The sequence below is a fragment of the Marmota flaviventris genome, chromosome 14 (assembly GCF_047511675.1).
Source record: "Marmota flaviventris isolate mMarFla1 chromosome 14, mMarFla1.hap1, whole genome shotgun sequence".
Classification (NCBI taxonomy): Eukaryota; Metazoa; Chordata; class Mammalia; order Rodentia; family Sciuridae; genus Marmota; species Marmota flaviventris.
This window is the reverse complement of record NC_092511.1, coordinates 97921345-97939668: the sequence shown is the minus strand read 5'-3', so window position 1 is coordinate 97939668 and position 18324 is coordinate 97921345. Positions and strand designations below refer to the sequence as shown.

At 37.1% G+C, this 18324-nt stretch overlaps 1 protein-coding gene across 1 annotated transcript in view; it reads left to right on the top strand.

The window, feature by feature from the left end:
- The window catches only part of LOC139701727 (cytoplasmic polyadenylated homeobox-like protein 2), a 28733-nt gene extending 10692 nt beyond the window's left edge, over positions 1-18041 (top strand). Inside the window, exons 2-3 of the mRNA XM_071601273.1 lie at positions 15057-15250; positions 17172-18041. Coding sequence (XP_071457374.1) covers positions 15057-15250; positions 17172-18041 — 1064 coding nt within the window. The remainder of the gene's footprint in view (positions 1-15056; positions 15251-17171) is intronic.
- The last annotated feature ends 283 nt before the right edge of the window (positions 18042-18324 follow it).

The window sequence follows — 18324 nt, the reverse complement described above, 5'->3', positions numbered from 1 at the left end:
AACTAAGCCAGGCATGGTGGCACAGGACTGTAATCCCAGCAACACAGACAGGCAGCTGAGGCAGGAGGATCACAAATTGGAGCCTTAGCCTCAGCATTTTAGCTAGATGCAGTAGAATAGTGAGACCCTGCCTCAAAATAGAAAACGAATAGAACCAGGGATGAAGCTCAGTGGTAAAAAACACCAGTGGGATCAGTCCCCAGCACCAAAGAAAAAGAAAACGAAAACACGGAGAGAAACAATGAAAAGTTAAGATGTTTTTTAAATGTCATGTGACCTAGTCATCCTTTACTTCCTAAACTGAACTACACTGAACCAAACCTGAGAGCCCCAGACTGCATCTGCCTTCTTCACTGTTGTAGCTCTGGCACTAAGCATCACCCCTGGCACTACAGGGGCCCTGAGAAATACTTCTTTGTATTTGAGGGAATGATGAAATTTCTCCTTCATTCCCCTCATATAGAGCTTTGTCACTCTTTCATTTCCCCTGCTTCCAATCTCACCTCCATCCAATGTGCAACAGTCATTTTCAATTCCCTGATGTAAAAACCCTTCCCTAACTTGCCTTGGCTGTAGGATCACAACAGGTTGATACCCAGTGCCATTTATGATTAGAACACTTCCTGCTTTTCCACCCTCATCTTACTTCACTGAATTTCACATTCATTTCTTCAACACAAAAAACCTCCCAAAATCCTGCTTTTGATTGTCTGGACATACAATGCTTGACAAAACAAAAAATACTGCTTTTGATTGTCTGGATATAAAGTGCTTGATTAATATTTTTAAAAAATGTTTAGATTGCTCCCACCCCAATATTATCCTCAGAAAGTGTGGAGGAAGGTTTTTACTACATCTTGGCACATGCCTATTCTACTCTGTAGTCATTTCCTCAGAACACAGAACACAGGGGTACTATTTATCTCTGTACTCCCTGATACTGCATAGAGAATCTCTGCTTCGGGATGGGGAATAAGGTTTAAAGATTTTTTTTTTTCCTCCCAAATGATAATGAGGTCAGGCATGGTGGGTACATGGCTATAATCCCTGCAATTCATGTAGCTGAGGCAGATGGATCACAAGTTTGAGGTCAGCCTCAGCAAATTAGTGAGATCCAAATAGTTCACTAATTGTCCCAGAAGAATTTAGCAGTTTGTCTATTTTTCTCCTTAATTTGAAAAATAAGTTTCATAAAACAAATTCTTGTTTTTTTGTGTGTTTGTTTGTTTTTTAAATTTTTATTGTTGGTTGTTCAAAACATTACATAGTTCTTAACATATCATATTTCACACTTTGATTCAAGTGGGTTATGAACTCCCATTTTTACCCCGTATACAGATTGCAGAATCACATCAGTCACACATCCACTGTTTTACATATTGCCATACTAGTGTCCGTTGTGTTCTGCTGCCTTTCCTATCCTCTACTATCCCCCCTCCCATGAGTTCTATTAGTGAGTATTATTTCCCATTGATCAATTTGTTGGTTTTTGCCTGTCAAATACCAAAGGTTTTTAACTGTTACAGTTCTTTATAATGTGTCTTGATACCTCATAGACCAATCTTATAGGGGGAAAGAAATAGTTCTTGTTTTCCTTGCTTAGGTCATCAAGCCATCCAGAATGGAGAAAGTGTCCAGGGGTAAGCCCAGAGGAGACAACAATGCAGGATGCCTTGAGGGTTACAGAATTTAAGATCCATGTCCCATGTGAAAGGCAAGTTGGATGAAGAGAGGATGCCCTTCTGAACATCCGTTTGACTGTGGATTCTTCATGGATTGCCATAAACTACTCACATCTAACTAAAAACCTTATAGGATATCTGGATTCTTGATGTGTGCATGATAGGCTAGCAATAGATCTTTTGATTGAGAGCTCTACCCACTCTTTCTACCAATGAGCTTAGTTCAGAAGTTATAAAACTAAAACACAGCTCCCTGTGGTCCTTAATCCCCAGACATTTTGTTTAAGTCATTTTGCTTATTAATGAAAACCCATCATCTTCCCCACACTAACAACTGATGAGAACACATTTTATTAATAGGCTCAAATATATGTTCTTTATAAGATTTAAATAACCATAAGTGAATGGGAAGTTATACTCCACATATGTATAAAATGTCAACATACATTCTACTGTCATGTATCTGAAACAAAAAAAAAAAAATTATTTTTTAAAAACCCACTATTTAACTTCTAATGTTTCAGTATTTAAGCTTTCTTAGAAATAAATCATGTTTTATATTTGTCACATAACTTAGACTGTACATAAAGAACACAGTTATAAACACATATCTCAATCACATTAATCTAGTTTATTTACTTTTAACAATTATTTCTAGATAACCCAGAATGACCAAAATTCCAGACAAGCATTGTCAGTATTTTTTTAAGCTCTTTTATGTTTTTTTTAACACTCTTATGAGTTTAGGACTTAATCTCAGATATTTTCCTTCCAACTAAGACTGACTGAAATTATAAACCTCCAAATGACCATGAATTTTTAAAAACTATCTTTTTTATTTTTTAGTGCTTTATAGATATATTTAAAATTATCTTAAAGTTGTTTGCAAGAAAACTCTATGTTATATGTGCCAATCAAACATAATTTTAAGTTACGTGCATAAATGAAAAGTAAATTTTTAATGTTTTATATTAGTGCACAAAATAGTAGGTTGGTTTTGAGATAATCATACAGTGTGGAATAAAATTTGCTTCATTGCAGTCCCCACTACTTCCTCATTCCCTGTTCTTCTCCCTCCCCCATTTTCTTTTTCTATTCTTCTGATGTTCCTTCTATTTATTGTATTGTTATATTTGTGCTTTAGAGGTATACATGCAAGTAAAATTCACTGTAGTATATTGAAATATGTACAGAGCATAATTTGGTAAATTTCACTCCAGGGTTCTTCCCTTTTCCTGTCTCTCCTCCTAGTCCCAAGTCTGTACCTATACTCCATTAGGTCCTGTTTATTTTCATGGTGTCCCTCTCTCATTTTTCCCCCCTTACTTTGTTCTTTTCGAGAAATGACAGAAAACATTCAACCATTAACTTTATGAGCCTGGCTTATTTCACTTATCATGATGTTCTCCAGTTCCATCTACTTACTGGCAAATGCCACAATTTTATTCTTCTTAGTGGCTGAGTAAATTCCATGTGTCTATATACCACATTTTCTTTATCTGTTGATAGGCACCTGGGCTGGTTTCATAACTTGACTATTGTGAATGGCACTGCTCTAAACATTGAGGCCCCGGTATCACTATAGTATGCTGATTTTAGTTCTTTATGGATAAATACAAAGACATGAAATAGCTGGATCATGTGGTCATTCCATTTCTAGTCTGTTGGGGATTCTCCATAGTGCTTTCCAGAGTAGATGTACTAATATATAACCCATCAACAGTATATGAGTTTACATTTTCTCCCCACTTCCTCCTCAGCATTTATTAATTTGTATTCCTGATGATTGCCATTCTCAATGGATTGAGATGAAATTTCAATGTACTTTTTATTTGCATTTCTCTGATTGTTGAGAATATTGAACATTTTTTCTTGTATTTTTTGGCTATTTGTATTTTTTCTTTTGAGAAATGTCTGTTTAGTTATTTTGCCCATTTATTGATTAGGTTATTTGGGTTTTTTTAGTATTAAGTATTTTTGAGTTCTTTATATACTGTTATTAATCCCATATCAGATGAGTAGCTGGCAAATATTTTCTTACATTGTGTAGGCGCTTTCTTTATGCTTCTTTCCTTTGTTGGGCAGAAACTTTTTTAGAATTTGTTTTAATTGTTTATATGTGACATTTAATGCACTTTATGCACCATCATAGATGGAGTATAATTTCTCATATTTCTAGTTGTACATGTTGTAGAATCCCACACCATATTCTCTTTATCCATTCATCTGTTGAAAGGCACCTAGGTTGGTTCCAAGTTTAGTTATTGTGAGTTGAGCTGCTATAAACATTGGTGTGGATATGTCAATGTAATATGCTGATTTTAAGTCTTTGGTTATAAAACAAGGAGTGACATAAGTTGGTCAACTGATGGTTCCATTCCAAGTTTTCTGAGGTATCTCCATATCACTTTCCACAATGGTTGCACCAATTTTCATTCCCACAAGGAATGTCTGAGTATATCTTTTCCTTCACATTCTTGCCAATGTTTATTGTTTCTAGTGTACTTGATAATTGCCATTCTGACTGAGGTGAGATGAAATCTTAGAGAAGCTTTGATTTGCATTTCGATTATTGCTAAAGATGTTGAATATTTTTTTTTCATGTATTTGTGATTGATTGTATTTCTTCTTATGTGAAGTGCCTGTTTAATTCCTTTGCCCATTTATTACTGGGTTATTAGTTATTTTTTGTTATTAAGTTTTTTGAGTTCTTTATGTATCCTGGAGATTATTACTCTATCTGAGGTTCATGTGGTAAAGATTTTGTCCCATTCTGTAGGCTCTCTCATTGTGTTATTGTTTCCTTTGCTGTGAAGAAGCTTTTTTGTTTGAATCCATCGATTTGTTGATTTTATTTTATTTTGTGCTTTAGGGATATCGGTAAGAAAGTCATATCCTAGGCCGAAATGGTGAAGATTTGAACCTACTTTTTCTTCTTTTATGCACAGGGTTTCTATTCTAGTACTTAAGTCTTTGATCCACTTTTTTTTTTTTTATTGGTTGTTCAAAACATTACAAAGCTCTTGACATATCATATTTCATACATTCGATTCAACTGGGTTATGAACTCTCATTTTTACCCCAAATACAGATTGCAGAATCACATCGGTTACACATCCACATTTTTACAAACTTTTATTCAGGGTGAGGAATAGGGGTTTAAATTAAGTTTATTTCGTTTCATGCAGCTTGATTACATGTATCCCCCTTCCCAAACTTTTGAGGTCATTGTGAATAAAATAGTTTTCCTGATTTCTTTCTTATCTGGTTTATTATTCCAGTATAGAAAAGCTATTGATTTCACTATGCTGATCTTGTATCCTGCTGCTTTGCTAAATTTGTTTATCAGCTCCAGAGACTTCTGATGAAGTTTTGGAGTCTTGTGGATATAGGATCATGTCACAAGCAGCGATCATTTGACTTGTCTGTTTCCTATTTGTGTGTCTTAAATTTCCTTTACTAGCCTCAGTGCTATGACTAGAGTTTCAAGAACTCTATTAAATAAGAGTGATAAGCATACATCCTTGTCTTGTTCCTGATTTAGAGAAAATATTTTCAAAATTTTTTGATCCAGCTTGATGATGTTGCTTTGGGTTCATCATATATATCTTTTATAATGTTGAGGAGAATTACTTTTATCCCTAGTTTCTACAGAGTTTTTAACATGTATGGGTGCTATATTTTGTCAAAGGCTTTTTCTGCCTTAATTCTTGTTCTTAATTCTATTTATATGGTGAATTTCATTTGTGTATGTTGAACCAAATTTGCATTTCTGGGATGAACTTCACTTGATTATGGTGTATTATTTTCTTGATGTGTTTTGGAATGTGATTTGTTTATATTTTATTAAGGATTTTGTGCTTATGTTGATCATGAATATTGGTCTGTAGTTTATTTCCTTGATGTATTTTTGTCATGTTTTGATATCAGTGTGATCTTGGCTTTATATAATAAATTTGACAGTGCTTCTTTTCTTCCTATATCAAGGAATTGTTAGAGGAATTTTGGCATTATTTCTTTTCTTTTTCTTTTTTTTTGGGGGGGTTGGGGTGGGTGGGAGGCCAGGGACTAAAGCCTGTGTGCTTAACCACTGAAAAATCACCAGTCATTTTCACCTTTTATTGTGAGACAAGGTCTTGTTCAGTTGCATGCAGTCTTGTTATATTCCTGAGTTTGCTCTGAACTTGAGATCCTCTTGCCTCAGCCTCCCAGCAGTTGGGATTATATGAGTGTAGTACTGCATCCAGTTTGAGTTTTGTTTTTCAGTAGAGGGGCACTAGTTCATCTTTCAGAGTTTGAGGGTCTCAGCTGAGAATCCATCTGATCTTGAGCTTTCCTCTGTTGGAAGACTTTTACTTGCTGCTTCTATCTCACTGCGTGATATTGGTAGATTTAGGTTTTCTACATCTTCATGGTTCAATTTGAATAGATCATATGTGTGTAGAAATTTGTCAATATCTTCTAGGTTTTCCTGTTTATTGGAGTATGCACTTTCAAAATAATTTCTAATGATGCCCTGGATTTCAGAAGTGTTTGTGGTGACATCTTCTTCATTTTTAAGTTTGTTGATTTGGGTCTTCTCTCTCTTTTGGTTAGGGATACTCCAACTTATTTATCTTTTCAAAAAACCAACTCTGCACTTCATTAAACTTTGGTATCTTTTTTATTCTCAATTTCATTAATTTTGGCTTTGATCTTAATAATTTTCTGTCTTCTACTGATTTTGGAATGAGTTTGTTCTTCCTTTTCTGGGACTTTGAGGTGTAACATTATATTATTTATTTACAATCCTTCTATTTTTTTTTTTAATATAGGCACTCCATTTCATAAAATGGCCTGTTAGAAATGCCATCACACTGTCTCAGACATTTTTATAAGTTGTACCTCTGGTTTCATTTCCCTCTAAGGATTTGTTTTTCCAGGGTTTCTTCTTGGATTCCATTTATCATTCAAAAGCTTATAATTTAATCTCCAGATATTAAAATGATTTGTTTTTATTTCATTACTAATTTCTACTTTTTCATTATGAACAGATAGGATGCAAGGAATTACCTCTGTATTTTTGTAATTGCTAAGATTTTTTTGGTTGTATAAAATATGGTCTATTTTTGAGTTTACATATGCAGCTGAGAAGAAAATAAATTTAGATATTAATGTATGGGATATTTTATAAATATCTCTTGTATTCATAAGATTAATGTGAATTTTTTTAAGTTCTGAAAAGTCTTTACTTGTTTTGTGTCTGGATTACCTATCTGTTTGTGTAAGAGATGTGTTGAAGTCACCTCTTATTACTGTACTAAACTCTATTTTATTCTTTATATTGAGTAGGTCTTGTTTGATGTATGTAGGTGCACAAATGTTTGGGGCATAAATATTTAAAACAATTACATCTCTTTGTTGAATGATTCCCTTAACTAGAATGAAGTGACTTTCTATGTCTCTTCTGACTAATTTTGGCTTAAAACCTATTCTGCCAGATGTGAAAGTAGCTTCTCTTGCTTTTTAAAAAAATTCTTTCATAAAATATTGAAAATTTCCCACTGAGGTACCTGAAATTCTGTATTTACTTTCTATACCAAACTATCTTTCTGTCCCTTACTGGGCCTCTTAGAAAGATTCCGAACTAGGTAAGGTTCAGCCCAATGTTCTTTTGTGATTTTTGCCACTCCATCTGCTGGAGTCAATTCGAACTGCAGCCCGTTGAACCTGCTCTCAGCTTCTCTGCTTACCCGCCAGTCAGTACAGAGGGAATGGAACTGAATGACTTTTTACTGGGTTTTTGACCAAAACTCTTCATGCCTTTGGATCTTTGTTAGGTGTAAGTACTCTGGAGAGATTAAATCCTTGCACCCCTAGGGCAGAGTAGAAGTTAAGCTTACCTGGGCATCTAGGACTCTATTGCCTTCCGAGTTCTACTCAGGGTGGATTGACAGAACTCTGGGTGGATGGTGCAAGGCAGGGTTCCTGTAGCCCATCTACCGCCCAAATTTGAGTTTCCAAGTCTTCATCCCCAATGTAATTCTGCCCACCTGATCCATCTCCCCTTACCCTTTGCAGTTGATCATTGGTACCACAGAGCTCTAAAGGAAATTGGATTGCATTCTTCTGACCCTATTGTAATCACTCTTATTTTACCTGATGTACTCCTGCCTGCACAATTTCCCTGACCCTTTTCTGCTGGTCATTCATGTGTCAGTGGCCTTAAAGAGCAAACAGGATGCATTTTCTTCTGTATCTCTGTCCCAAATTCCCTTGGATCCACTATTCTCTGGGAATGCTTTGGGATTGTGATTTGATAGCTGTGCTTTCGGTCATAGAGTAAACACTTGCTGAGACAGATGAAAACATTTGTTAAGGACTCTCAGGTTCCCATAGAAACAAAACTCAGTATAATCCCCTCAAGCTGGGTCTCCTTCTCACCTACAAAGTGAGAAACACAGAGCACTTTTTGTGTGTGAATTTTTCCATTGTGTTTCTCTTTCCCATTTGGTTTCCACTTCCTTTGTAGTGACATAGCACCAGTGTTTCTGCAAGGTTTTAGTGTAGTTTCTTATATCCTTTGTTCACTGCACTAGAATCTTTGGGATTCTCCAAATCTTGAACATACAAATAATGATTTATAATGGTTTTCTTCATACACTCACCTTATTATGAAGCCTTATTTCTGTCATTCAAATTCCAAACAACAGAGTACAAGGGAAGCTCCTCCTTCCTCTGCTTTGCCATCTTGGGGGATCGCCTCCTAAAAGAGAATACTTTTAAAAAGCCATAAAATGTAATCATGGACTCAACAATGTTAAAAATTTAAGGAAGGGGAAAATTCTGTGAAAGAGTGAAGCAGTCACTGAAACCACCAGTGAAATTATTCCTACGGTGCTGGGTGTAGGGTTGTGTGCTTGTCATTCCAGAGACTGAGAAGGCTAAGGTGGGAGTATTGCAAGTTTGAAGCCAGCCTCAACTAAGAAAGGCCCTAAGCAACTTAGTGAAATCCTGTCTCAAAATAAAATTAAAAATCCCTAGACATTTAACTCAGTGATACAATTTCCTGGCAACAAAGGTTTTAAAAATTATTCCTATGAATTTCAGTGGCTTTTTTTTTTTTTTACCTTTTTTGTCACTGGTGAAGTGTCAAACATCTGCCAGTAATGATAGAGATATGTGGCAGTTCTGAAATATCTATACATATATAGAACAAAATAAAACCCACAGTTCCTTTTGGAGTTCCTTTACTAGGATGCAGATATGCAAAATGAAAATGTCTTTCAACATTCCAAGCTTTGAATTGCCAGTAATCAAGATAGAAATACTATTTTTAAATATCTCAGACTCTTTCTGAGACTTTTTGTGGTCAGGTTTCCCTGGCTAGCCTCCTCTTCAGGATGGGTAGTTTTTTTTTTTTTTTTTTTTTTTTCCTTGCTAGGACTATGTGGTAAGGCCCAAACTGGTAGAAAAACCACATTTCACCAGTCACATTAATGCATATGCATGGCCATGAGAAATGCTTACCTAATTCAAGAGAAATCAAAGTTTCATTATTTTAGAGAATTGTGGGATTTTATGAGCCAAACTTAATTTGCCTTGAGCAAACAAACTTCATTTTACCCTGAGACTCCATTTTATATAAAAATACTTCTCCCATGAGAAGACCCAGTTTCTGCCATTCTGCTTAGCACAGCTAGGTCAACAACACATAGCCTTTGAAAAATGTTTCTTTTATACAATGTAAGATGTTGTTCATTTTGTCTGAATGTTTCTCGCATGTGTACTATACCCTGAACTGGGTGATTCTGACCCACTTCCTACATTACTATGGTTATGACTTACTGGTAGATTGTGGTTTTTAGCTATAAAAACGTACCCTTCCTGATGCACAATGTCAAAGATCGCAGAGGGGACTTGATTGCTACTCTTCTCACCTGCCATGACAAACAAATTTTAATGTCGTGCTTCAATACTGACCAGTGATTTAGTTTAAATGTGCCACACTAATCATTGCCCCACTGGAAGAAATATTCCTGAGGGCCTGTTTAGTGCCAGGGGTAATGCATGGTCCCAGAAGTACATCAGAGATGAAGGTCAATGCAGTCGGGGGCTCTCGGGTTGGCACAGTGTAGTTCACCTCACAGGAAAATCAATCATAGGGATTTAATAGGGACAATTTTCACTATTTTGCATTGATCCTGTGAGATTCTGCATTCAGGGATTGTGACCAGGAATGTCCTCAGGGCATTGATTAACTAATGAACAAAGAGGAAGGCATAATAAGTGTGGAGACTTTGTGAGGCAAAGGGGACACCAGAGGTGAATTTTCTGACTAAAATCTGCAATTTTTTCCTAGAATTTCAGGGACATGTGAGACTATAACAGGGTTTCTATCTCTAGGCCAGTCACAGCAGCTTAGGGGGACCCTGATTCAGAATAAAAAATAAAAATTATTAGGAATGGAGCTTCATGGCCAAGTGACCTTTGGATCAAGTACAAGTAAAGAAAGTAATTAAAAAAAAAAAAGTAACGATGATTAATTTTGTTGATAATTGAAGTATCTACTCCATTTTGTCCTAAAGAATACTGGTTTTTATGTACCCTTGAAGAGGTTAGAGGTGGAACAAAGTATCTACTAATAAATATTAGCTATTTTTCTTAGCATTATTATGGTTAAGTGAACTAAATTCTGAGGTGTGGGAGAATGAGGCAAGCAGCTAAAGTTTAGGTGGACAAAATAGAAATTCAGTGTATGGTCAATTGATATCAAATTATCTCAACAAAATTTAATGTTCTACAAGCCAACTGTTGAGTAATCAGTTTGCCAAATGAATCTAATTTATGGAGTGCGGTTTTGAGACTTCCACAGGAATATTAATTAGCCTTCCTGACCATGTTTCCTTTCCATCATGAAACAAAGAAGTGTTATTGTGATGTTGTTGTTGTTGTTGTTGATTTTAATTTTGAACCTAGGGGCACTTTGGCATTGAGCCTTTTCCCAAGTTCTTTTTATTCTATTTCAAAATTTTTAGACATGCTCTAATTTAGTTACTTAGTTTCTCACTATGATCCAGACTAGCCTTGAACTTAAAGTCTTCCTGCTTCTGCCTCTGGAATACTTGGATTCCAGGTGTGCAGCCCCATACCATGCAGGATTATGTATTCTTAAAAGTTTACCTGAGTGGCTGGGATTTTTACTTGATGGCAGAGTGCTTGCCTCCTTTTTCTGAGGCACTGGGTTTGATCCTCTGTACCACATAAAAATAAATTAATAAAATGAACATATCATGTTTATCTACAACTAATTATTTTTTTAAAAAAACTGAGTTCACCAGAATGTTGATATTTCTGAGCCTGAGATTGGCTGTTCACAACTCCTTTACTGCATGGCTCCATCTGCAGGACCTGGTGTGTGCTGGGTTCTTACCCTCACAGACATTTATAACAAGGATGAAGGACTTAGATCACATGCTCTGAAGCCGAGCTTCTCATACAAAATGTGAACCAGGAGAAAACAAAAAAGGTTGGCCAAAATGTTTGATGACTTGGAAAAATTACCCAGGAGAACGGGCCATTTGGAGCTGATTCCTTGGTGTAAATCATGGAGTGAGCTCTGAGGAGAGCCTGACAGGAGTTGAGAAGAGAGTGAGAACAAGGCAGCAAGGGTGTCTGTCCAGGTGGATTTGATGGAGGAGGGGAGGAAAGGATGTCACTACTTGGCTTGAATTCAGGGTACTCCGAAAGGAGTGAAACAAAGATGATGGAAATTTTGAATTACTGAGATCAAAAAAGGAAAAAAAATCCAGAGAAATCAATGTAAGGCCATCCGTTTCATTGGACTGTTAGAAGAACTCACCAATATCAAATTTTGGTATAAAATTGGACAAAATGATTTTATACTAAAACACCAACAAATTTTAAAAAACAGCAAGTTTATAAATAATAAAGGAAAAGAAAAAAAAAGACCCTTAATCTCTGACCTTTAAAATGGTCTCATACAAACAATGTACTTATAATCAAGCTAAGTACATAGACACAAAAATTTCTGGAATGAGAATAAGATACCCGCTTCCACTTTGCTTCTAGGAATGAACCAGTGGCCACTAACACTGAGTATTATAGTGAGAACTTGAATTTAATTTAATTTATTTATTTTAAGGCCAGGCCCTGGCTCCATTGCCAGGCAGAATTATGATGTTCTGCCTCACTCACCTGTGTGGCTGGGGTTACAGATTTGTGCCACTGCATTCATATTTTATTTTGCTTTAAAACATTCTTTTTTTCTCCTTTGAGATTATATTGAACATGGTCAAAGTACATAAAGGCTCAAAAGGCTGGTTTGGTTATTCAATATGCATCACACCTATGAAAATGTACAAAAAAATGTAAAATGAAAATAAAAACTACAAATTTTTCTTTCTAAAGTACTTTGAAGAAATAAAAAGAAAGGAGCCTTCTGTGTTGCAGTCATGTTGTGGTTTTGGTGAGTGGCAGGAGAGAACATGTCATCTGTTGGTGGCAGTGAATAAGTGGGAGATGGGCCTCCTTAGAACCAGTTGGTGGACCTCCATACATGAAAGTGATCAATGTTAGCCATCAGCAGAGGAACCTGTGGCTAGCGGGAGTGGGATCTCAGAACAATGCAGATGGCTTTGGGGGCAACTGTTGGCTCAACCCAATTTTGGTTGCTCTAATCTCTCAGTCTCTGATCTCCTCCAAACCTTCTGGTTTGTCATAGCCTGTGAAGGCCCTCCATGAATTTAACTGCCAACAAATCTGTTTGTTGGGACTCTTCTTCGTTTTTGGTTACAGAGAAACTGTCTATCGTGGAATTAAGTTAGAGTACTGTATTCCTTCAGCTATTTTTGTTTTAAAATTTTAATTTCTGCACTATTGCCATTAACTTGCCAAGAAGAAACAATAAAATAAAAAAAAAATTAAAAAACGACTGTGAGTGTAGTTTGCAGTAGAGTGCCTATATGTTCATGCCACCTTACTGAAAACAAGAATAAAAGGTGTTTTTTTTTTTAACAATGATCTAATTTTCATAAAATATTAGTCAATGTCTTAAAATATTTTCATTCAATTCTAGTGCATGGTCTCTCCTACTTTTAAGCTCAAAACTGCTTAAGCAATACTATATCAAGTGATGTGGATCCTGTTTGAGTCAGACTGTCAGAACTCATAGAGTGTGTGGGCTGTGACAGTGTGATGAGTGGAGGTTTGAGGTCAGTGGCTCAAGAAGGCCTAAACAGCTGTGTTTCTGGTACCCTCAAGTCCAAGTGGGCATTAAGTTGTACCGACATTCTATGGGTGTTGCAGAGATTAAATAAGTTTATTTTCAGTGGGTGCTCAATAAAGGGAAGCTAGGATTGGAAGAAGTATGTTATGTTAAAAGTCATCAGAAGAGTCTAGGCTGTGCTGTGGGCTAGGGCGGGGCTGAGTTGGCTGCCCCAGGGACCTTGTCAGGCCCTGGGGCAGGGGGCGTGATATGGTTATTGGCGTCATCACTGGGGGTGGAGCCATCTGTGGGCGTGTCTAGAATGGGTATATTAGAGGATGCTGCTCCAGAGTTCCTCAGTTTATCAGGGAGAACGCCTGAGGAGTAGAAGTGCAACATGGCTTCCAAAGGTGAGGTTCTTTGTTGGAGGACTGAGATATGATATTTTGTGGCACGGTGTGGTCTGCGTGCAAGAGATTTCTTATAATATTTAGAGATATTTTGAAATATTTCCAAGCCAAACCATATATCTGGTAGTCCCACTTAAAAAATCAAAAATGAAGCAGCATGCCAAGAAGTTGTGCAGCATGGTTGAATGGATCAAGTAAGATTGGCCAGGTACTGCTCTGGGTTGAGGTCCAGGGATAAGTTCTTTGGGTTTTTGTTGTCTTTTTTTTTTTTTTTCTTGTAAGATGAAGAGATAGGCAGGCATGTTCTGTGTGCCTATCATCCCAGGTATGTGGGTAGCTGAGGCGGGAGGATCCTGACTTCATGGCCAGTCTAGGGGTTTTAGATATTAATGGGGATAGAGGTGGTAAAGGGCCCACAGTGAAGAGAAAACTAAATACAAATCAACAGGATAGGCTGGGGTGTGGCTCAGTAGCAGAGTGCTTGCCTAGCAGGCAGGAGCCTACATGAATGAGGCCCTGGGTCTCTTCTGGCTTCCTCCAGCACAATCCAAAGAAACCAAAGCCAAAGAAAGATCTGGGCATAGCTTAAGTGTAGGATACTTGCCTAGCATTTCCCAAGTCCTAGGTTAGATATCCAGAACCCAAGGGTGAAGGAGGGGTGAGAAAATATACTAGAAAAATTTAATGAGTGGTGCTGGGGATTGTTTTTTGAGTTCAGAATTTTTTTTTTTTTAATATTCTGTGCAATTTAGAAACAAATTGGAAAAATGTAAACCTAGGATACAGGAAGAGATATTGGCACATCGTTTGTGTGACTAGTGGACTTTCAAAAGTCTTTGTTGTAGTCCTGATTTCTTTTTTGTAGATGAGCCCTTGCTGAAAGGTGAAGGCTGTGCATTCAGGTCTTGCTGTCTTGCAACTTATACATGACCCTCCTCCCCAAATGAACATAGTGGACCCAGGAGTCCACTGGGCATATGGTCTCAGAGACAAAAATATGCAGGAAAGCCCCCCTCACCCCAAAGACAACAACAGTGTTGAATTACTGCAGTCTGTTTGGGATGTGAATGTCTCCACAAAGCCATCATGGATCTCAGGTGAGCAGGCGCCAGAGGCCCTGCTTCTACCTATGGGGCTACTGCAGTCCACAGGTCTATATCATTGATTGCCATCTTTACTACTGAGCTTCCACTTCAAATGCCTCATGTGTTTCAAACATTTGAAGCATGAAGGGTCGTGTAAGTCATGTAAACATGCTCCCCAAACTTCAAGTATCCTTTATTTAACTATTATGTTGAAGGATAAGCTCACTTTGAATGTCCTAGTTTGAGCAAAATATCAAAGTGGTCATTATGATCAATATTTGTACCATCCCAATGCTTCCTTCCTATTTTATATAATCTTATTCCTCCCGTACTCTCCCACCAACCATTTAATGTGTTGGTTATCAGATTGATGTGAGGTGGTTTATCTGTATTTCCTCTATTGTTGTTATGACTGAGCATTTTTAATTGGTCTCTTTTTATATATTTTGAATTATAGTTAGACTAAAATTCTTCTCTACCATGCAGATCATAGTCTCATGTTTTCCTCATATTTTTAAGGATCAGCAGTTAATCCATTTTGGGTGTTATTAATATGAATAAGTTGTGAGGCAGAGCTCTGCATTGTAAAAATCTTGGAGAACAAATAGTATTATTTTCATCTGGATGTTACTGGCAACCCTCAATCATTTTCTTTCTGTTTTTGTACTTTCAGCATCTTCAGTTGAAGATAGTTCAATGGAAGTAGGAGAAACAAAACAGGAAAGAGGAATAGGAAAACCGCGGCACACATTTACAAAACATGACTTGGAGATTCTTAATCGATCATTTGAACAGAATTCCTACCCAGATTTTGGGATCCGGGAAGAGCTGGCGAAACAAATAAATTGCCCCATAAGTGCAATCAATGTAAGTCAAAATTTGGAAAACTTGCATGAACATATCTTTTAGTATGTGATACAGGAAATACAAAAATTGTTTGAAAATATTTTATGTCAGTTCTTCACATAGGATATTGTTGATCCTTTTCAAATATTCATTTCCGTGTGGGTGTGACTTGATTATATTACTTTTATGAAAAAATCAACAACTGTGAAGCAACTTTGGGAGTAGGCACCCATTAACATGCTCAGTAAGTATTTAGAATAGAAACTGTGCCGGCTTTTGATCATGGTGCTGGCTATGGAATGATGGAGAACTGGGAAGATTGGATATTTTAAATGTGGGACAAGGTGTTTGCAGAGATTCTGAATATTCAGTGAAAGGAGTTAAGGATGGCACTTCAATTTGTCCTGATTTGTTTCGTGGCAGAGACAATAGAGGTTTTTACTTGAGATCTGTTAAGTATGGTATGCCAATCTAACTGCCAAGAGGTGATCACCCAAGGTGCAGGATAAAGGAATTGGTTCGAATTATGTCCCAAATGAGGTACCTCACAGCATTAGTAGGCACGTTGTAGTCATTTGGTACATGAACCAATATTTTGTTTTGGGAATTTCTCATATGGTCATTTTTTTGAATTATTGTTTAAGCTGCACAATGTTTTACTGTATTTGGATTGCCCTACTACACAGTAAATTGGATTTGCATATATATTTCTTCCAAAATTATCCATTGGTTATTGAAAATATTTGTTGCTTGAGACCAGGAGAACATTTTCTTAGAGAAAATAAGAAAGGGAATATAATAACAGTGTTGCAAAATAAAAGAATAGCAAATTCTCTGTAAGCTATGAAGGTATTGTATTACAAAAGTTCCATGTACTGGAAACATTTCAAACATGCTGTAAATCAATGATGCTATACAAATAAGTAGAGAATCTTAACAAGATAATGACTGGGAGAGGAATTTGTTTGAAAAGCAGTGCAATTGTTTAGAATTGGCCCATTTGTTCTGGAAGAAACAATGGTCAGGGAGAGGATCCTAGGAGGTCTGGATATGAGAAAGCAAGCTTCTGCATTTTGGTCTCATCATTTATACCAACTAACTAACTGTTGACAAATTACGGATGCTCACATCTTATTTTCTTTGTGATTAATTATATTTGAGGAGAAAATGAGAGCATGTGTTTTGAGGTACCAGTTTTGTTATGTAGAGTTACAATTGTAAACAGCCAAAGTGTGGATCAAAGATTCTTCTAGATGTTAATTTAAACTCATGTTGATTTGGAGATAGGTTTCAGGAGCGATCAAATCCAAAAGGCTTCTAGACACTATTGACTGTGACTCTCTACAACCCTACGCAATTAAGTTACGTAGTCTGAAAAGCATTTTGTCATTTTTAAACACATCCCTCAAAGCTTGGTAGACATGGCTGGCATTGCAATTATCCTCAATTGATGCGGAAAGAAAAACATAGACTAGAGTTGTTCTATTCAATTATTAGGATCACATCTGTAATGCAATGTCCAGCTTTGACAAACATTTGTTTGTTCTGTTTAGGGCTTTTGAATGCAACAAATTTATGAATGACCTTACAGTACATGGAGTCATGAATGGGTGTTGATGGGGCAGCTTGAGAAAAATTAAGAGGCTGTGGGAAAGTGTGTAGGACACCTTCTAGGTTGTAAAGAGATTGCTGAGAGACTTTGAAAATCCTGTGTTAATATGGACAGAAGGGTGTGTTGCAGATTCTGAGAAGAGTTGGGAGTTTGGAATTGTGTACTCTTTATAACCTGAACAATAATCTCCATGATTCACCTCAGAATGGATTGTTTTTTGGGGGTCTACTCCAGGTCAGGATCAAATCAGTGATAATGCTGAAACTAAGCTTTAGTATGAAATATTTGTCTGAAAATATGTGTTTTTTTTTTTTTTTTTTTTTTTTTTAGATTTGGTATCAAAACAAAAGATCCAGATTACGACTTAGAGAGAAACAGAGAGTATTTGTCACCAGGAGACGACGACAGTTCCAGGTCCAAGGGCATCATCCTGTTTTAGAAAACCAGGAGTCCAAGATGCAGTATGACAGCAACACCACTGCACAGTCTTCTGGCCTCCAACAGGCTCCTCACGGAAAAGCTGGCTTCGTTCCTGTGGAGACATGGCGACATCCCCGGGAAGAGAATGGCTCATGTGATGCTGTGTTCACAGGCATTAGAAGAGAACCAAATTGTCCTTCACTGGTTCAAGGGGCCAGAGGAAGTGGACCTTCCCCCAGGTTCAGTCAAGCCATCTATAGTCATTCTGCTTCATCTGTGCAGAATTTTGAGAAGGTCCTGATCACAACAGAAAAAAGCCATCAGAGCATGCACTTGCCTTTGTCCTGTGTCAGTATTGGGCAGGGAAAGATGCAGCGGCAGCAGGAACAGCAGCCCTCTGGTCTGTGTGAAGGACAGGGGCAGAGTGACTGGGTTTATTATAATCCACAGCTGCAACAGCCACAGAGTTACCAAGAGAAGCTCTCAGTTCAGGGCCCACTTCAAATGTATCAGAAGCATGATGAATTCTGGAAGAAGTTGCCGTCCCTTCAACAAGAGCAGGATGCCAATTGGCAAGAGAATGGAGAAGACTCCAGTTCTCAGGTTCAGTGCACATCTCCTCCACAAAATGAGATGTGTTTGGTTCCAGAGTCTTTTGTATTAGATGGACAACAAGTTGCTAGGGAGCAGGCCAGATCTCCAACACAACAGGCCTGGGGTGAGGGGTATGAAGAATATGATGAATGGGCACAAATTATAAATGTAGTACTTGGCTTTTAGTTAGAGAACAATAGGCATAAGTCATCCTATAATCTGACTCAGGGCGAGAGCTAGGACTCTCTTGAATCTCCACATAAAGTTGCTCAGTTCAGAAAACTTCCATGAAAAATAAGAACAACAACAAAAAAAAAACAACAACAAAAAAAAACACACAAATGCCCACAAAAATTTTAAAAAATTAAAAACCAACTAAATAATAAATAACAACTCCCACAATCCTTCATACAGCCTTCTTTATCCCAGCTAACAGCCCACTCCTCACAGCTTCCTGAACTCTCAGTGT